A 20,827-nucleotide genomic window follows, 5' to 3' on the forward strand; every position below is an offset into this window, starting at 1 on the left:
TGGGGTCCTATGAAAACGAAAAAAATTTTCTGCCCTAGAGATCCAACTGGTCGGATCCCTATCTTCCTATCTCGGAAATTCTATCTTAATGCGTGGGTAGTTTGTGTCACAATTTTGTTGCCCTTTTCCCGTATCTCTAAATTTGTTCAACGCAGAACTTGAGCTCCCATCTTATTGAAATTTGATAAGGCTCTCCGATAGGCTCTTTTTGAAATTATTAAGTGTTTCTTGTAGCCAGTTCTCAATTCTGATTTCCAATGCTTCCATTTGTGCTTTCACTGAGTTATCGGTAGCCATTACGTAAGATTGCAAATCTGTAATCCTTAGTTCTTGTTTCTGATGTCTGGCCAAGGGCATTAGCACTATTGACGCGAAGCTGCCGAGGAAGCGGATGCCGAGGGCAGTGCTGCGGTCACTACGAGGAAGAGTTGCTGCCATGTTTCCGTCGCCGCGAGGAGGGAGGCAACGTTGAAACGGCCGGGGTTGAGACAAGGAATCGATGGTGCGTGCACTGCTGGGGTTGAGGTAGGGCAGCGTAAGGATGTAAGGAGGGAAGGTTGTTGGTCGGGGAGTAACGATGGCAGTGGTCGAGGAGGAGGTAACGACGACGGTGGTCAAGTGGCATGAGGCATTTGAGATACTGATGCATACTAAGGATGGTCTTTGAGTTAGCAATTTCTCTCACCTTTGTGAGCTTTACACAACTTTTTCGATTGCCAAGCAACACATTCCACTTTGCATGGTCGCATCCTTTACTAAGCACCCCGCTTACCTTGAGCACCGTCAAGTATGGTTGTCAATGTCGAGCCATAGCTCAAACTCAGCCATCCCAACCTTTGTGTGCTACGTATTCTTCTCAGCTTACTTGTCCTTATGGTGCCTCTCGCGCGAAGGGTTAGCCATTCCTCTGAATGTCAATCTCAGATGCCCACTCATCTAAGTGACTCATTTCCCTATATCTCTATGCTTGTTTCCCCCAAACGGTCGCACGTGCTAGCTGCCCTCAACGCAGCGGGGCTAGGTCTCCCACATTTGCATGCCAAGTGTTTCTAAGTGTACTTGTCTCACTCTGATACTATATGTCATGCACTTAATTGGTTTTGCCTAAGTCGTGCGGCACCCTTGCATGTCCATCCACAAAGGTTAGCCTTCCCGAAACTCCTATAGTCCTTTATGACAAACAAAAGAGAAAACGGGTTAGAGAAAGTTCTTCACTCGGGATTCACAAACAATCATTTCAACAAACACTTCATAGCCAATGTAAATTATAAACAGACTTTACAAGCTTTGAACGGTCGCACAACAAAGGGTCGAAAATGGTCCACTATAGACCGAAATTCCCACAAGTGCCCACATGACAACTTTTGTTTGCACGCCTAAGACGGTTATCAAAACCAACCAAAATGGGGCTGCTAAACCTACTATTACATGCTGTGCAAAGCATGAACAAAATGAAAGATACGAACATACATGAGCATTACAATAAACACCCCATTTACAATTTTATCCGTGATAGCAGGCTTGAGAAATCAGGCCGCAACATGTGAAAACGAGGCAAACTTGGCTCAGTTTGCCCTGTTCAGCGAATAGTTGCTGTGCAGCCTTGCAAACTGCCTAGGCTTACAAAACCCAAGGAAAAAACACAAAAACTAGGCAAAACACTGTGTCAAACAATTGTACAAGCAAACATAAGTGGCGATGGCCCGTTGACAAAGGTGTTGCAGCCTGCAGGCACACGGTGGTAGTCCGTGACATAAGGTCAACAAGTCTGGATCAGATTTTGATTGAATAGCTTTAGGACGTACTGTAAGAATCAAAATCTGAACCCTTCAATAACTCAAAATTTTGACATTTGGACAACTTAAACCTAATGATATTTCACTGTTGTGATATGAAGGCTAATCTATGTACTTTGTTGGTCATTATTTTTTTCAATCTACTCAAACTTGATAGGGTTGACCTGAAATTTTCATCAAACTTTAAGTATAACAGCTAGTTCACATTTTCATTTTGATAAATAATAAAGAACTACATATAACCTGGACTCAGCCCACTTAGACTGATCTGATGTTTACTTGGTAATTCAGACCCACTTTTTTGACTGCATAAAACCTGAACCTCATTTCGTTATAATACCATATATTAGTTTTTGCTTGGATATGGATTTTGGGCAAAGAGATATTCTTTATCCTGGTTTTTGCCTGCTTGGACATGGTCCATATGGTTGAGACAAAAAATGGAACCCTTATGTTTGGTCTCATTTTGAAGGCCCATTTTTGCAAGTAGGCATGCCGGTAGGCTACTAAGTTATGATAAATGACATTGAATCAATCTGAGTCCTTTGTATTGACCGACATGAGTTATAGTGACTGACATGAGTTATATGTCTGGAGATCATATGGAGCTCAAATATTTAAGTCGAGTAGTGCTTATTACACCCTAGTTAATCCCACATTGGATGATGAGAAAAGATAAGACTTGATGACTGATGGGTTAGAACTTAGAAATATGCTTACTTTGTAACAATTTTAGTAAAATTTGTCTCTCTGAAGCATCGAACTTGTTGTTCCCTAGTAGCAAGTTCCATTGCCTCTCTATCCGTAGCCTTTATTTTGCTGATTTCTTCCACTATGACTTCAATTCTTTTTGTCAAGAATAAAGCTGCTATTAGATATTTTCTTGTTAGAGGTTCCTCTGGTAAAAATATCCTCTTCATTTTCTTATCATCTGTTATTGGTGGTAATCTTAGTTGTATTGCTACTTACAAGAGCTTTTGTACCGTGAGTAATATTTGTGCCTATATATATATATATATATATATATATATATCCTTTTTTCAGTGTATAACAATAGCTATATCCATGATTCTCTAGCAAACGGTAGATCACCACTCAACATGGACAGACCTCTGGAGCATGATAGACATCCACTTGCCATAACAGCCGCTGAAGCGGTTGCAGCTAGTGGTGTAAATCCTTGGAGTTGGCGAGATCCTTCTGTGAATGGTAAGGTCCTTGTATGTCTTCTAATAGAAATATACAACTTTTTTATTTGTTTCTTCTTGGACATCATCTTGAAAACAGAAACATTTTGGTTTGACTGCTTCAGAACATTCATGCAACTTCTTGATGCATTACTAGTGATATATGCAAATATATCAGTGTAAACACAACAGATGTAGCATGACGTACTGCTAGTATCCCTGGTTTTGACTAGATTGTTCATTTCTACTGTCTAAGCAGATAATAATGCCTCCTATGATGGAAGGGTTATTTTGGTCAAATGGGGTGATTACTCAAGAAGGATTGGTATCGATGGCACTGCCGAGGCAATTAAGGAGGCCATCAAGTCTGCATTTGGTTTAAGAACCAAAAGGGCATTTTGGCTAGAGGATGACGAAAATGTGATTCGCAGCCTTGATAGAGATATGCCTCTAGGTTCCTACACTCTCCATCTTGATGAAGGTAATGACAATGATTAGATATCCATATCAAACTCCAATATGAACTGTACAGATTTAGCGAGCTTGACATTTTCCAGTTAACTGTTATTTATATTGAACTTTGATATTGAAATATCCTCTTCACCAGAAAATGTTTTAGTAAGGACTCTGTTGTTTTGTTTCCTTCTAAGTATGACATTGTCATTGCATATTTTTTATCTTTGGAAGTAATTTCATGTTCTTCATAAATAAAGGTAAATATACAAGTTGTTTTGTTTCGTTCTAAGTAATTGCATATTTAGTAAGCAATCGGTTGTTTTGTTTCCTTCTAAGTATGACATTGTCATTGCATATTTTTTGTCTTTGGAAGTAATTGCATGTTCTTCATAAATAAAGGTAAATATACATGTCTTTTACAACTCGAGTGATCTGCTCTATATGAATATGAGATCAGGATAAATCTAACACAGATCTAATTGTTTGGCTAGTCTTCCATAAAGCACAAATACTTCAAATTTCTTGCCTCATCCTTGATGCATGTCCTATACTTCCTCAAGGTATCTGACTTTTAAATAATTACAGATGTTTCTAGTCATGTTTAAGATTGTTATTGATACTTTGTGTTATTTAAGAGAACTTTTCTTTACCCATATATGTTGATCTTTTATTATGGATGAGGTGACTCTAAGATTTTAAATATACTGTATTATGTGGTTAATATCAAGTACCAAAGCATGATCAGCAAAATGAACATAATGCTTTTACCTTCCCTTATCATATATTATTGTTATCTTTTCTGCATTCTTGAAGTACTATGTACTAAAAATAAATTCTTTGGTGATGAATATGATAGGTAAGCTAGTTAAAACTTAGTCCTTTTAAGTGAATGTCAAGCATTGTCATGTATATTATTGTCTATTTAGATTATTATTTAATAGATATCTGTGCTGTACATTATCCCATCTTTTAAGGATTTAACATACTAGTATATCTGTCTCTTGTCGTCCAAAAGTTCCTCAGTCACTGTTGCCCTTTCTTTCCCTACTTTCCACTATCGATGACTCTTTTCTCTCCCTCTAACTATTGTTAACAGTAGATAATCTACTGTTAACAGTAGTTAATATCGTATTTTTATTCATATAATCATATTTATCAATTGCATTATATATATTTTTTATATTTTAATATTTCAGAGCATCTCGTTTCGTTCGGACAAGCGCCTAGCACCTCGGGCATGTTGAGACCTTGGCACCTTTTGACGTCTAGCGTTTTTTGAATCACTAGTTGCAAGTCTCAATCTTCTCTCTTCTTGTTTTGGTTTCTCTTTAATTCTTCTCTTCTTTGTTCACTATGTATTTCCACCACTCGATTGAGCAAGCATATTTTATCCATCTGTGACAGCATCAAATGCTGAATATGTAGGAATATAGTGAAATTGAAACAAAGTGTGGTCATGGTTTAATATGGTATAGAAAAAATGAATCCAGAAATTTGCCCTGTGCCTTGCAAGATACAGTCAAGGGTCATATTGGTACTGGTCCTTGCCCCCCATTTGGTGTAATAATGGTGTTGTTCCTTAACAACACTCAGTATGACCAACATGCTGAGTGCTGATGGCACAACTGGGTGAACAAAGTGGCCACAGAAGGCAGATAAGACAAAAATATTTGATTCTTAATTGCAAGAATACAAGAAAAATAAGGAAGGACATGGAAATAACATGACTTAAACAGGTTTTCAATGAGTGTGAGGGTGATTGGTGCTTGATGGAGAAAGTTGAATCTAATTATTGGAGAGTAGATGTAAAAATTTGTCATAAAAACAAGCGAAGAGGTGCTTCTGGCTGTCCGGAGCAGTAGGATGAGGGTTGCCAAGAAAGGGAGAGCTGGTTGCCAGTGATCAGTGTTTTGGTTGATATGGTTTAAAACTTGATAACCTGATATCAGTTGAAATTTAAAACCTTAGATGCAAATGGTACTAATTATCTACAACTTAATGATTCAGCAGTTGGTATGTAATATCCCATTAGTCCCACATCGGAAGTGGGGAATGTGTGTGATTAGCTTATAAGGGCCTGATGAGTGTACTACGTAACCTCCCGCTTAAGCATTTTGGTCCGCCGTTGAGGACCAAAATGGAGTTATTGGCCAGTTAACTCATTAGTCCCGGGTCGTGACATTTGGTATCAGAGCCGACCTAGCATTAGGGCAGGGTGAGAGGGCTCGAGTAGGAAAGGGCTACCCGTGGATGGAGTCAGAGAACTCATCACGGCGTGGAGCCACCACTGAGTTAAACCTCACATGCACTATGCTAGGGTTCGATCTGGGATATGTCGGGCCTTGACGAGGACGTCAAGCTAATTGAGTTGGGGATAGTGTAATATCCCATTAGTCCCACATCGGAAGTGGGGAATGTGTATAATTAGCTTATAAGGGCCTGATGAGTGTATTACGTAACCTCCCGCTTAAGCATTTTGGTCCGCCGTTGAGGACCAAAATGGAGTTATTGGCCAGTTAACTCATCAGTCCCGGGTCGTGACATTCGTTGAGGACCAAAATGAAGTTATTGGCCAGTTAACTCATCAGACCTGGGTCGTGACATTTGGTATCAGAGCCGACCTAGCATTAGGGCAGGGTGAGAGGGCTCGAGTAGGAAAGGGCTACCCGTGGATGGAGTCAGAGAACTCATCACGGCGTGGAGCCACCACTAAGTTAAACCTCACATGCACTATGCTAGGGTTCGATCTGGGATATGTCGGGCCTTGACGAGGACGTCAAGCTAATTGAGTTGGGGATAGTGTAATATCCCATTAGTCCCACATCGGAAGTGGGGAATGTGTATGATTAGCTTATAAGGGCCTGATGAGTGTATTACGTAACCTCCCGCTTAAGCATTTTGGTCCGCCGTTGAGGACCAAAATGGAGTTATTGGCCAGTTAACTCATCAGTCCCGGGTCGTGACATTCGTTGAGGACCAAAATGAAGTTATTGGCCAGTTAACTCATCAGACCTGGGTCGTGACATTTGGTATCAGAGCCGACCTAGCATTAGGGCAGGGTGAGAGGGCTCGAGTAGGAAAGGGCTACCCGTGGATGGAGTCAGAGAACTCATCACGGCGTGGAGCCACCACTAAGTTAAACCTCACATGCACTATGCTAGGGTTCGATCTGGGATATGTCGGGCCTTGATGAGGACGTCAAGCTAATTGGGTTGGGGATAATGTAATATCCCATTAGTCCCACATCGGAAGTGGGGAATGTGTATGATTAGCTTATAAGGGCTTGATGAGTGTACTACGTAACCTCCCGCTTAAGCATTTTGGTCCGCCGTTGAGGATCAAAATGGAGTTATTGGCCAGTTAACTCATCAGTCCCGGGTCGTGACATGGTAAACCAGAGAAATTCAAAGTTATACAAGATCAAGACATGGGAGAACATGTTGAAGAAACTGAAGGTTGCAAAAGAAAACATATGAGGGCACAGTCTTCGTTTTTTTACGATCTGGTAAATGGGATATCTAGAGGTAGCTGCTATTAAATCTCTTGCAACACACGATAGAACTTACCATCAGTGCACTTTTGCAGAGAATACAACAAAAGGAAGCAATAATATCTCAGAAGAATTACTTGGAGTTAGGATACATACTTAGATATTTTCTTGCAATTGAGATCCATGTAAGGCATATCATGCAAGTATCTTTTATTATTTACTAGTTAAAATTTCAGAGGTCCCTACCTCTTCACCACCGGTCCTCGTAAGGAATTTTATGCAAGTTTGTTATGGCAAGTAAAGCATATTATAGAAATTTGTGCTTCTAACATCCATTGCAACCTACCTGGTTCTAAGGAGCCCTAGCGCAAACCCATGTATCAGCACTGAAAAGTTCCATTATAGTGTCACAGTTCAAAAGAAGCAAGTTATGCCCATGTCACAGCTGCACGACGAGTTTATGGAGCATGGTGAGGGACCAACCTGCTTACTGGAGGCACATCCAGTCCTATGCCACTCAAGGTTCTAGGGTGCTGATAGTTTTTGGGTTTTTGCTGCATATTGCAGTCTGTGGCATGTGAATTTGATCCAAAATGGGCCAGTGTTATCAATGTTGTGACCAACAAATTTTCAGTGTCACAAAGGACAAACCCACTTCCTTGCTCAGGATCAGCAAAGGATTAGCTTAGATGTAACCTCGCTCAGGATCCAAAGGACTTATAAAAGAGCAAATTGATTATTTCAAAAAATAAGTGACGAACAAGTGCAACATCTTGCAAAGAGGATAACTTTATAAGCAATTCAGCAAACACTTAGTGTGCAAGAGAGAAAGGGAAAATATATACTTTAAAAGGTAAATAAATAGTCGCAAGTCCACAAACGATTGCTCATCGGGTATCAAGCCCATTGTTAAGTTCTTATAGGTTTTATGTGCGAACTTCTGAATCCAATCAACACCTAACACTACCTCAAACTCTCATCTAATCTTGTGCCACCCGGGTAGTTCTAGCGTTCTGGTTTCACACTGCACAGTAGCTTGCACAAAACAAGTCATGGCATGTGAAAAATCGACCATTTTGGGATAGTTTTGCCCATTCTGGTAAGCAGTCGCTCTACAGCTCTGCAAATTATTCCTGCTTATAGTTTTCAAGCAAAAACACACAAAAACAAGGCAAAACACACTGCTAACAAGTTTATAAGCAAGCAAAAGCGACAAACGGTCTGTTGATGAAGGTGTTATGAGTGTACGATGGCTATTTGTGATTTTCTCCCCAACTTAAACTGTCGACGCCCTCGTCGACGCTTGCTGGTAGGCTTTGATGACTGCTTCTTCATATCGTAAGAACCGCCCCAAGAACCATACTTCTTGGTCATTGAGCAATGTAGGAGTGCAATAACTTGGTCGTATTCTTCACCACATTCTTTATCATCAACTTGGCCGCCTCCTCCGTTTAGTAGTGTAGGGTGCAACGATAAATGTTGCATACTTTGAGAACTGATTGACCACCACAAGTATCTCGATCCAAGTCCCCTTACTATCAACAAGCTTGATATGAAGTTTAACGAAATGCTCTCCAATAGCCTTTCTAGTACAGGTAATGGCTCCAAAAGGCCCACTGGCTTCCGCCACACTTGTAGACAATGGACCACCACTGTTATCTTCTTCTCGTGCACTAGATATCGTCGCTCGGTCTTATTGAGCTTACGATTCTCGTAGGGCACTAGGTGACCCGCTTGCATTAGTACTTCTCCAATAGCAAAGTTCAAAGTATTTGTGTGGACTTCGAAAGACTTCCCATAGTTCGACAATTTGAACACTGGTTCTTCTAACACAACAGCCTTTAGGTCTTGGCATGTCATTTCACATTTGTTTGACAATTGCCAAGGCTGCTCCTTTAGCAACTCTGTTAGTGAAGATGTGTGCTTCAAGTATCCATATATGTATTGATAATGGTTGATGAAACTAAGGAAGGATCTCAGCTCTAGTACCATCTTTGGTATTCTCTACTTTGTCATAGCCAGCACTTGCGATTTATCGACCTGAATTGATCCCCATCGTCTTGGTGCCCCAAGAATAAAATCTCCGTCTGAGTGAAGTAGCACTTTCTCTTTTCACGAATAAGGTATTCTTCTTGAGAATGTCGTTTTCCATCTTGTTTGTTCTGGAAGAGAACTGGAGCTTCAAATGGTGCTTTGGAACTGCATATGAGACCACTGCTTATCCATTTATTTAATTGCTTTGAGGCTTCAGTCCTGGCTCTAGCTCGAAGCAATGATCCATGCCTCTATGTAGAGGTAAAGTTTTCGGCAACTCAAGTAGCATAGCATCTGCGAACTTCAAAACATTTGCCACTATAATAGGTTCTCGAGCAGGCTCTATATCAAGTTTGTATCTACAAAAGTTAATTTACCTTTCCACACCCCTTCTTCAATTGTAATGCTGATAGTTGTTATAGGTCCTTGGTTCCTCGAGAAACTGGAACCATGCAGAGGTCGTCACCTCCCATCAGACATAGGGAGTTTAGAAGTGACATTGGCACCATCTTGACTATGTGCATGAACTCTATTCCGACGATCACTTAGAAGTTGTCCAACAGCAATGCTATCATGTTGGTGCTTTTGCTCCACATCCTAATTTAGATAGAGACCCCTTTCGCCAACCCAAAGATCTACTTAGCCTTTGAGTTTATCGCCTTCATTTGACTTGAGCTTTTCTCTAGATTCAGTCCTAGTCATCTTGCTTCACGGTCAGCGATGAAATTATGGGTAGCACCCATGTCCACTATTACATGAGTTGTTTGGCCATTGAGCTTGATGTTCGTGTACATCATGATATCGGGGTAATGCGGAATAGATTTTAAAAGAAAGCTGATAGTACAGTTGTATTTGCTGGAATAAGTTTCTCAGATATAAAAGGAATAAACTCACGATAATACTTTAATAAAAAAAAAAAATAGCTCACTACCAAGTTTAAAATCACAAAGGGATACAGAAAGTTCATCACCCCAAGGATAATAAACAAGGATACAGAACTGAAAACAAAAGACTCACCACTCAAGAAAGCATTCAAGAGATACAGAGTTGAAGAGAAAACTCTAAGAGAGCTTTTGCCAATATCATCAGTTCCTAAATTCCTTTCTAATCCTAAAACATCAAAATAAGTACTAGTGCATAAAACAACCCTTCATGCATAGTGTGACGGACATAATTCTAAACAGGATGTTTGATGTCATACTTATGTATGTCCGTGTCTTTTAGTTCATGCTTTGCACAGCATGTAGAGGGACGTTCAAAGGCTTAACAACCCCATTTTAGTTGGGTTTGGTGGCCGTTTTAGGCTTGTAAATAAAGGTTGTGTCATGTGGGCACTTGTGAGAGATATTCGGTTTGTAGTGGACCATTTTGACCCTTTGTTGTGCAATCGTTCAGAGCTTGTAAAGTCTGTTTGTAATTTGCATTGGCTATGAAGTGTTTTTTGAAATGTTTGCTTGTAGATCCCGAGTGAGGCGCTTTCTCTAACATGTTTTATCTTTTGTAGGTCCTAAGGGACCATGGGAGGTTTCGGGGAGGCTGACCTTTGCGGACGAATACTCAAGGGTGCCGCACGACTTAGGTAAAACCAGCTAAGTCTATGACAGATGGTATCAGAGCGAGACAAGCACTCATAGAAACACTTGGCATGCAAACGTGGGGGACCTAACGGGGCTGCGTTGAGGGCAGCCAGCATGCGCGACCGTTTTGGGGAAAATGGGCATGGGGATGTAAGGAAAAGGAGTCGCTCAAAGGAGCGGGCATCTGAGATTGGCATTTGGAGGAATGGCCAACCCTTCACGCAAGAAGCACCATAAGGACAAGCAAGCTAGGAAGAATGCATAGCGCACAAAAGTTGGGATGGCTAAGTTCGAGCTACGGCTCGATGTTGATAACCGTACTTGATGGTGCTTAAGGCAAGCGAGGCGCTTGGTAAAGGAGGAGACCATGCAAGGTGGAATGGGTTGCTCAGCAACCGAAAGAATTGTGCAAAGCTCACAGAGGTGAGGGGAATTGCTAACTCGAAGAATTCGGTACACATGTAAGAACTATGCGACTGAAACTCGACGCCATGGAGCATTGAAACTTTCTCCTCGACATGAAAATGATACATCCGTGGGAGGCTGAAGTGTGCAGTGAGTTCAGCATGTTGTTAGGCCTTGAGTGGTGCAGCGGGGACTGTATTGACGTAGAGTCGCAATCTAGCAAGTGCATTTGCGGGAGGCAAAACAATGCATAGTTCAGCAAGTCAGAGTAGTCCAAGGGGATGGTGGTCTCCGAAACTTTTATAGGGAAGGAAACGAAGAGAGATGTTGCTCCAATGAGATATATATCTAGGAGAGATAAGTCCAGACACTCTAGAGGGAGAATCATGTGCAACGGATTGCACATGTTGAGAAGGAGTACCTCAAAAACAACAACTCTACGAAGCTCAATGGATCGAACGAGCGACGAGGAGTCGTCGCATCATCTTGCTTGAGAGAGTGCATTGGTGGATGCATTGCAAGATCAAGTGGGGGAGCGACCTAAAGCAACATAAATGAAGACACACTTGGAGTTGATATGGAGATCGGACTTAAGGGAGGGCTGACCCGTGGGCGCGAGGGCCACCATCAACTCAATGTAAAACGAGGAGTGGAGCAACTTGGGTGTAACTTGGCGAAGTACCCAAGCCGCATGAAGGGAGCTGGCATAGAAGATGGAACATGGAGTGGAGGCATAGAGCTTTCCTTAGATAGAGGTCAAGGACATGAACTCTTGCAGAGACAAGAGCTGGATCATGTTGTTCCATGGGTCTTTTATTCTAATGGAGCAGACTCATCTTGCATTGTGCCAAAGACGAAGGGAGCTTCTGGGCATATGCACCTTATCTCGGAGAAGCATTTGATGGAGGAACTAAGGAGACTCAACTTGCGGAGGCAAAGTTCGGTTCAGAAGGCCTTAACACGGGGCAAGAGGATGCGGAGGCGGATACTCTTGAAGAATATGCCACAGTGCTGCCATTCAAATTGCCATGAAGGAAGCAGTGCGCAGCGGAGATTGTGCTGGTGAGGGCAGAGGCCTAGGATTTCAGCGAAGTCGGTGGACTTCGAGAGCTATTAGGTAACGGACTGTCCTAGAGTTGTGTTTTGTCTGAGTGTGACCCGAGAGTGGATGGACGAATGTCGATTGTCAAAAGGAGCGAACAAAATCGAAGGTGGAAGAGACCTTGCGATGTATTGGCAGAGGCCGCACATAAAGGATCACAATTTGAGTTTATCCCACAAGGATCAGAATACAACGGAGATGTCACCAGGAGGCGACATAGGGCAACGGATCATGGTGGAACAGTTTGTGGCAATGCGATACACACGAATATAGCCCCGTGAGGGACTATATCATACGGAGGTATGATCGAGAGCTACTAGGTGCTCCACTTCAGTGAACAACACGATGGCAAGACTATATCATATGGAGGAATGATCGAGAGCTATTGGGTGCTCTACTTCGGTGAATAACACGACGACAAGAAGGGCTATGGATTCAAGGAGTGAAGGCCATGGTACCGCAGAGGCGGGTCTTCCGTGCGTGCATCGAATTTTGCATCGGATGAAAGCCTTGGTTATCAACATATGGGGGCTATGTACCACCGAGGGAAAAGTTCGAATGCAAGTACCAGTGAGTCCCATGGGAGGACTTGATCATGCAGAGGAATGATCGAAACATCTGGAGAGTTGGATTGCTACAGAGCCTATATTCGCTTAAGGGAGCCCGGCAAGGCAGAGGACAAGGTCGAGTAAGCGAACGTTGCTACTAAGGAAGCTAAGGAGAACAGAATCGGTGCAAACCTTACAACATGATGGCAGAGGCCATGCATGGGAGTTGCAGTTTGTCTTTCCATCGACCAAGGGGAACTGCTTGGAGAACACAGAGGTGTTGAAGCAGGGGGTCGAAAGAGGCGAGGAAGCGACGACGAATCTAGAGGGACTTAGCTACCCAAAACAAAGTATCGATTAGAATGGAGGTGGACTTGAAGAAGTTCCACAGAGGCAGATCTACCGATAATGAAGAAAAGGGATGCAGATACGAGGTGACGGATAGTAGGGCCATGGGCATGGCAACGCCATAGTACCGTAGAGGCGGGACTTCCGTGAAATTATCGATCCCTTGCTCTCATGGAGGGAGAGCACTTGGTCATGAAAGGAGCCGAGGAGGTGGAGCATGCAGAGGCAAACTCCAAGTACTAAGACAAGGTTGAAGGGCAGAGGCCAAGGAACTTCATAAGACTGGTGTCAACGAGCTTCTCATCAAGATAGCCGAAAGTGAAGGACTTCGGGTCGTGCAAGAGTGTGCACAACCAAGGAACGAAGCAGGCATTACACGGTGTTGTACCTTTGCTACTCAGTGGAGTAGGCGATAGAGTTGATGGAGAAGACGGTACAATCCTAAAGGCGACCAAATCTACAAGAGACTTGCTCCAAGTTAGGGTGAAAAATTTTTGCATTCCAGAAGTTCGATGGTATTGAGAAGGTGAATCATAGTAACTAACTCAACGTAAGGAGTGCAAACACTTCGAGTGCTTCAGAAGTGTAAGCAAAGAGCAGACGAAGGCTAGTAACTAGCTCGATGCATGGAGTACGACCCTCGAGGAGGTGGGCGAAGTCAAGTAATCTTTGCCTTCTCAACTCTTAAGAGAATGGGCGAAACCGAGTACCCCAATTCTCTTATCTATCTAGCAAAGGAGCTCTGCATAGTTTCAAAGACCCTTCGAAGATAATGTAAGACAATAGTTGTCAAATCCTCATCAATGGTGATCAGTGCTACTAAGAGTAGATTATTTGTTTCATTTCCCAACAAGAATGCCAATCGAAAGCGGAAGTGAGACATCTTTGAAAATCTATCAACAATAACTATGATAGAATCCTTGTTCCGTTGAGTTCTTGGCGGTCCCAAAACGAAATCAAGACTCACTTCCTCCTATGGAGCATTAGGCACTGACAATGAAGTATACAAACCAGAATTTTGACTTTTTGTTTTTGCCAAATGACACACTTGACATTGCTTTACAAGTCTCTCCACATCTTTGAACATCTTAGGCTAATAAAAATTTGATTAAACAAGAGCTAGAGTCTTGTCCCTACTGAAATATCCTCCCAAAACACCACCATGTGCTTCAGCTAGAATTTCTTGTCTCAAAGAATAAAATAGAACACATAAGGCATTAGCTGGAAAAAAAAACCATCAAAAATAAAAAATTATTGAAAAGAACTTGATTTGCAATTTTGCTATATTGAGTTGAAATCCACATCATTTTCATAGAGATCTTTGAATGTTTCAAATCCAACCACTTTGACTTCCATTGCTAATAATAAAGAATGTTTTCTACTCAATGTATTAGCAATTTTGTTTTGAACAACAGATTTATGCTTAATTGTAAAGTTATAAGATTGCAAGAACTCCACCCAAATTGCATGCCTCTCATTTAGCTTGTGTTGGTAATTAATTAACTTCAATATCTCATGATCAGAATATAGGACAAATGGCTTGGCAAGAAGATACTAACTCCAATGAGATAAAGCTCAATAAATGGTATAGAACTCCTTATCATAGGTAGAATATCTCCTTGTTTCATTCAACTTCTCACTAAAAAAAGCAATGAGCTTTCCATCTTGACTCAAAACAATACTAATTCCTATATCAGAGGCATCACATTTAACCTCAAACACCTTGTCAAAATTAGGTAGTACTAAGATAGGAGCTTCGGTCATCTTTCTTTTTAATTACTCAAAAGCATCATTAGCCTCACTAGTTCATTTGAATTTATCATCTTTCAGGCATTCAGTGATTGGAGCAACAATAGAGCTGAAACCCTTGATGAATCTTTTGTAAAAGGAAGTTAAGCCATGGAAACTCCTCACATCATGCAATAAAGCAGGTGTTGACCAATTAAGAATAGCTTCTACCTTACTTTAATCTATCATGATTTCATTTTTCGAAACAACATATCCCCAAAACACCACACTATATGTAAAAAAATCACACTTCTTCAGATTAGTATAAAGCTTTTGTTGTCTCAAAATAAAAAAGATCTCCTTAAAATGATTTATATGCTCTTGTTCACTCTTGTTGTACACCACTATGTCATCAAAATAAACTATAACAAAAGTCCCAATACATGGCTTAAGTATGTGATTCATAAATCTCATGAAAGTGCTAGGAGCATTAGATAACCAAAATGGTATAACTAATCATTCATATAAGTTTTCTGTAGTTTTAAATTTTGTTTTCCACTTTCTCCAAGCCTCATTCTTATTTGGTGATAGCCACTCTTCAAATCAATTTTAGAGAAAATATAAGCACCACACAATTGATTAAGTAAATCATTTAACCTTGGAATAAGAAAACGATAGTCAATTGTAATTTTGTTGATGGCGTAGTTATTCATACACATTCTCCAAGAACCATCCTTCTTCGGCACCAACAAGGCTGGAACCGCTCAAGGACTCATGCCCTCCGGAATCAATTCCTTTTTCACGAACTCATCTACTTTCCTTTGAAGTTCTTATGCTTCTTGGGTCTCGTTCTGTAGGCTGTCTTGTTAGGTAGGATAGCTCCCAGAATAAGATCAACGTGATGCTGAATGTCTCTCACGGGTGGAAGGCCATGTGGAATCTCTTTCGGTACAACATTTTGAAGCTCCTCCATGATTGATTTCATGATTGTTGATGTCTCCTTGTGTTCATTCTTCTCTACTACTACTAGAGCCAAAACATGACTACCCCTTTCTAATTCACCCTTGTATTCACCATAGGACATAAAAGCACTAACGTCCTTCTTTGATGCATTGATTTCAAAAGTAATGGAGCTAAAATAATATTCTTTTCATTTACCTTAAAAGAATAAGTTTATTGGTAGCCATCATATAACACCCTCCTATCATAATGTCAAGGTGTACCCAACAGCAAATGACAAGTATCCATAGGAGCAACATCAGACTTCATCTTTATAATACTTGCCAATAAAAAACGAAACTAAACATCTTTTAGTTACTTTGATGTTATTTCCTTTTTGCAGCCAGCATAATTGGTAAGGATTATAGCAAGGATGTGGACGAGGGATTGTGTCCAACTTTAGCTTCTGCACCATCTCCAAAGATACTACATTCTCAAAGCTGGTACTATCAATAATCACCAAGCATACCTTACCATAAGAAGTGCATTTGGTGTGAAACACGTTCTTTCTTACCCAACTTTCATCCTTAGCCACATAGGACACATTTAAGCTATGATGCAATACAATAGACAATCCATGATCAGCATAAGTTACCTCTTCCTCATCATCGTCATATTTTGGTTCGTCGTTCGTATCATCTTCTTTTTCATCATTATGATCTTCAACTAAAGTAACAATCCTCCTATTTGGACAATCTGAAGCAATATACCCAAAACCATGACATTTGAAGCATTTTTGGTTACTTGGGATAGAAGAATTATGTGTTTGTTTGTTGCCAGTAGATCCTTCACCCTTGTCTTGCACCTTTGATACCACCTTACTCTGGGGAGTAGGTTTGAAAGTTCCTCCTTTCGTATACTCTTCTTTTGGCCCATACCGAGAATTCTTTTCAAACTTCTATTGCTTTTCAACTTTTAAAACCAACTTGTTCACATCATTTAAAGACCACTATGGTTGGAGTTAAACCACTTTAGCAATCTCATATTTCACACTAAGATCTTTTTGCTTGAAATCATGGATTTTGAGAAAAATCTCTTGCTTATAGTTGTCAAATAAGTATTTGCTCTTTAACTTCCCTTTTATTTTCTCCTATGTCGTGATTTTACTCTTCCCCTCACGTTCTCTTTGCTTCTTCAGATTTTCTCATCAAAAAGTTGCATTCCGTTTGAGTTTGAGAGTTACAAGCTTTATCTTCTTTTGTTATAGTGGTTTATGAAAATCGAATATTCTTTCCACTGTATTAAGCTAATCAATAAAGTCACCGACATTGATTTTACCTTCAAACTCCGGAATATCTAATCTTGGGTTGTATTTGTTTTGTCACTCATCTTGGACTCTATGCCTTGCCCGAAATCTTCTCGACTCCCTTGAGTGAGGTGTATCATCATCAGAAGTATACTTTTAAGCATTATCTTCATGTTGGTTATTTCTACTTTTCAAAGTTCTTCAATGATTTTATTTTTTTCTTATAGACTATGTAGCAATCTTCGTAGCTACAGTCTCAAGGGCTCAACATCATCTTCATGGCCGCTACCTTCACCAATTACATCTTTGCCATTCTGCCTTCCCATGATCTCTAACCTTTAGCTCTGGTACCAAATTAATATCAGGGTAATGCAGAATAGATTTTGAAAGAAAGCCGATAGTACAGTTGTATTTGCTAGAATAAGTTTTTCGGATAGAAAAACAATGAACTCACAATAATACTTTAATAAATTCGAAAAATAACTTACCACAAAGTTTAAAATCACAAAGGGATACAGAAAGTTCACCACCCAAGGATAATAAACAAGGATACAGAACTAAAAACAAAAGATTCACCACTCAAGGAAGCATCCAAGAGATACAGAGTTTAAGAGAGAACTCCAACAGAGCTTCTGCCAATATCATTAGTTCCTAAACTCCTTTCTAACCCAAAATACTAAAATAAGTGCTTGTGCATGAAACAACCCTTCATGCATAGAGAATTACGAAATTAAGTATTTTACAGTTAGTAATTAATCCTTTTAGTGCATAACTTAGTTATGAAGAAAAGCATATTGAAACAATTTTAACTTTGTCTAAGGAATATGCCCATGAGCTATCATATTTGAGTGGGCTAGGTTAAGGCTATAAGCCAACACTGTGGTTGTAGAGAATACCATAGGATCAACAAGATCCACAAAAGTTGATTGTAGCAAATTAGGTACTCTCATGTCACATCAGCTCATTGCTCCTTGCCTTATGTTGCTTTGCTTTTGTTGGCTCCCGCGAAACACATTGCTCCCATCCGACGTTCTTTTGACTCTTCATCATTGGTGTTCAATCTTGGGGGATCGATTGATGTTGTCAATGTATTGAGTGCTTGTTTTTGTGGGCACTCCCTCACTATGTGCGGTCCTCCACACAAATAGCATTTATCGACCTTTGGGACTTTGCCTTTTGAATTCGGCCCCTTATGAGAACTCTTTTTCTTTTTCTCGGGTCGAATGTAGACTCGTTCCCTCGAGAATATTTAGGTGGGTGATTTTCCGAATGAGAACTCTTCCCCGAATCCTTCAAGGAAACAAAGTCCGTGAGCCTCTTAGTAGTGACGATTCCTTCGACTAAATTAGTAACATTCTGTTGATGCAATTCCTGTTGCTCCCATGGCTTCAGGCAATAAAGAAAGTTGAGCAACTTGTCTTTCTTAAACGTGTCGTGTATGTTTAGAATTAATGTTGAAAACTGATTTACATAATCTCGGATGGAAGTGTTATTACAGAGTTGTCTCAGTTTCCTTCATGCCACGAATTTAGTGTTCTCAGGTAGGAATTGAGTTCTCAACTCCCCTTCAAGTCCTCCCATGTGTCCACTCGACATCGCCTTGTTGGATTTCTTCATCACGTCCACCACAAGAGTTTTGCGTTCCCATTCAAATATATGGTTGCTATCGAAACTCTTTTCTTCCGAGTTGGGCTTCGTTGCTTGGAATTATTGCTTCATGTCAAATAGAAAGTTCTTGAGTTCTTTCACGTCCCTGGCCCCACCGTAACACTACGGCTCGGGTGCCTTCAAGTTTTGCAACGGAGCAATGCAGGTGTTGTTTTCCCCTGTATGAAAAGCCCTTGTGAGCAATGTAATCTTTGTCGTGAGGTCTGCCACGACATCTTGTAGGTGCTGCATGGACTCATTGGTGTTTTCTATCAATCGATTGACTCGGGACTCAACCTTATCGATCCGAGATTCTGTCTCCTCTTACGAGTTTTCTATCCCAAGAAGCCTTCGTTGTTCTAGGTAGAGTTCCTCTAATCTTGCTTAAAGAACATCGAATCGGGTTTCTACAGCAATAAGCCTCTCCTTATGACTTATGTTTTCCAGTTGGCGCTCCAGATTGTGTTTCCTTCACTCATGGAGAATAGCCAATTTCTCGCTCACCATTCTCATTGTTGTGCTCCTCTTAAGCGACTCCAACAACTTGAGTGCAAGTTTGTAGTTGCAATCCACTTGCGGTTGCTTGGGGCAATGGCCCAGCTTGCCCCGTCTTGCTCGATTTACTAGAGCTTTGTCATGGCGAGATTGTAAACTTTCACTATTGCTTGAATCACTTGCTCGTTTTGATATCAAATGTCATGGACTTAACTTGTATTGCCTAAGCTATGATGCACCTTTATATTATCCATCCGTAAAAGGCCAGCCTAGATGCAATCTTGCTTAGGTCCCAAAGGACCTATAAAAGAGCAAGTAGAATAGTTCAGAAAATGAGTGGTGGACAAGTTCCGACGTTTTGCAAAGATGACAGCTTTACAAGCAATTCAGTAAACACTTGGTGTGCAAGAGAAAATAGAGAGGAAGGGAAAACAATGACTTTACAAGGCAAACGAACAGTCGCAAGTCCACTAATGACTATGCATCGAGTGTCAGGTGTATTCGCAAGTCCTCGTAGGTGTTACAAGCGAACTTGTGAATCCAATCAATGCACAACATTTCTCCACACCCCCATCAAGCCCTGTGCCACTCGGGTGGTTCCAAGATACTGAGATGGTTGACGTTTCGCACCGCACTGTAGTCTGTAGAAAGCAGGCCATGACATGCAAAAATTGGGACATTTTGGGTCAGTTTTGCCCATTTTGGTGAGCGTTCACTCTGTAGCTCTGTAAACTATTCCTGCTTACAGTTTTTAAGTAAAAACATACAAAAATAAGACAATATATATTGCCAAACAAATGTGTAAGCAAACAAAAGTGACGAACAGTCCATGGACGAAGGTGTTGCTGGCGCATGATGGCTGTCCGTGACAACCCGAGGATCTCATGGATGTTGAGATGGCTGATGTTTCACTTGAAATACCATAGCCACCACAATGTTCGAAAACAGTCCATGACCAGCAAGTTTGCCCATGTTGCGGTTATGCAGATGGCTCTAGTAATCAATTTGCTACATGGAGGCTTATCTAGCTCTATGCAATCCGAAGGGTTCGAAGGTGCTGAGGATTGGTCCCCTTATTCATAGTTTCCATAGCATGCAAAAATGGTCCAGAAGGGCCAGTTTTGACCGTGTCAGGACCATGTGGCAAGATTGCAAAGTGCAGTGAGTGTTAGACTTGTTGCACAGGAGAGCCTAGCCATCTAACCCATAGTCATGAAAAAGTTGATTATTAGTTTGTGACCTACTATAAAATTTGCATAGACAAATATCATACTCAACTCCACTATAAGGTAGTGTAATTGATGATTCACTCTATACTTCCTAATGTTCAGTGCGTGTCTTGAATGTCAGAGTATTCTGAGAACTGTTGAAAGGTTCTGGAATGTGGTTTAGCAGACATGATTTGCACGTGTTCCATTGATATAGGAAGCTGATAAGATATGGTAGAGATTTTCCTTCTTTTTATATCTTATGGCTATATATATTGAGATGGTGGAACCCAAGCCTCAAACCATTTTTCTTCTTTAGTATTATAAATGGTATAAACCATGTCTACATGTACAAAGTTCCTTGATGAGCAGGCCTACAAGTATCTTAACTTATGATAAGATCCTCTCTCTCCTGCATCTCAAGTGCAACAGTAATCCCCTTGCCTTCCATCATCTTATCATCCTTTCATTGTCACTTTTAGCACCATCAGGACCTTATTTATCTGAAATCAGAACTGTCAAACTCTTCATCTACCTTTTGAAATAACCTAGCCCAGTATT

The 20,827-nt window shown here is 40.8% G+C and overlaps 1 protein-coding gene across 3 annotated transcripts in view; it reads left to right on the top strand.

Annotated features, from left to right (window-relative positions):
• LOC135638827 (trihelix transcription factor GT-4-like) overlaps positions 1 to 20,827 on the top strand; it is a 37,076-nt gene that overhangs the window by 14,896 nt on the left and 1,353 nt on the right. The window contains exons 3-5 of one of the 3 annotated variants that reach the window (XM_065152287.1): positions 2,841 to 3,005; positions 3,243 to 3,464; positions 3,931 to 3,999. In XM_065152287.1, the coding sequence (XP_065008359.1) occupies positions 2,841 to 3,005; positions 3,243 to 3,464; positions 3,931 to 3,999 (456 nt within the window). The remainder of the gene's footprint in view (positions 1 to 2,840; positions 3,006 to 3,242; positions 3,465 to 3,930; positions 4,000 to 20,827) is intronic. The other 2 variants (XM_065152288.1, XM_065152289.1) reach the window with 2 other exon arrangements.

This window comes from Musa acuminata, chromosome BXJ3-5, assembly GCF_036884655.1.
Source record: "Musa acuminata AAA Group cultivar baxijiao chromosome BXJ3-5, Cavendish_Baxijiao_AAA, whole genome shotgun sequence".
Classification (NCBI taxonomy): Eukaryota; Viridiplantae; Streptophyta; class Magnoliopsida; order Zingiberales; family Musaceae; genus Musa; species Musa acuminata.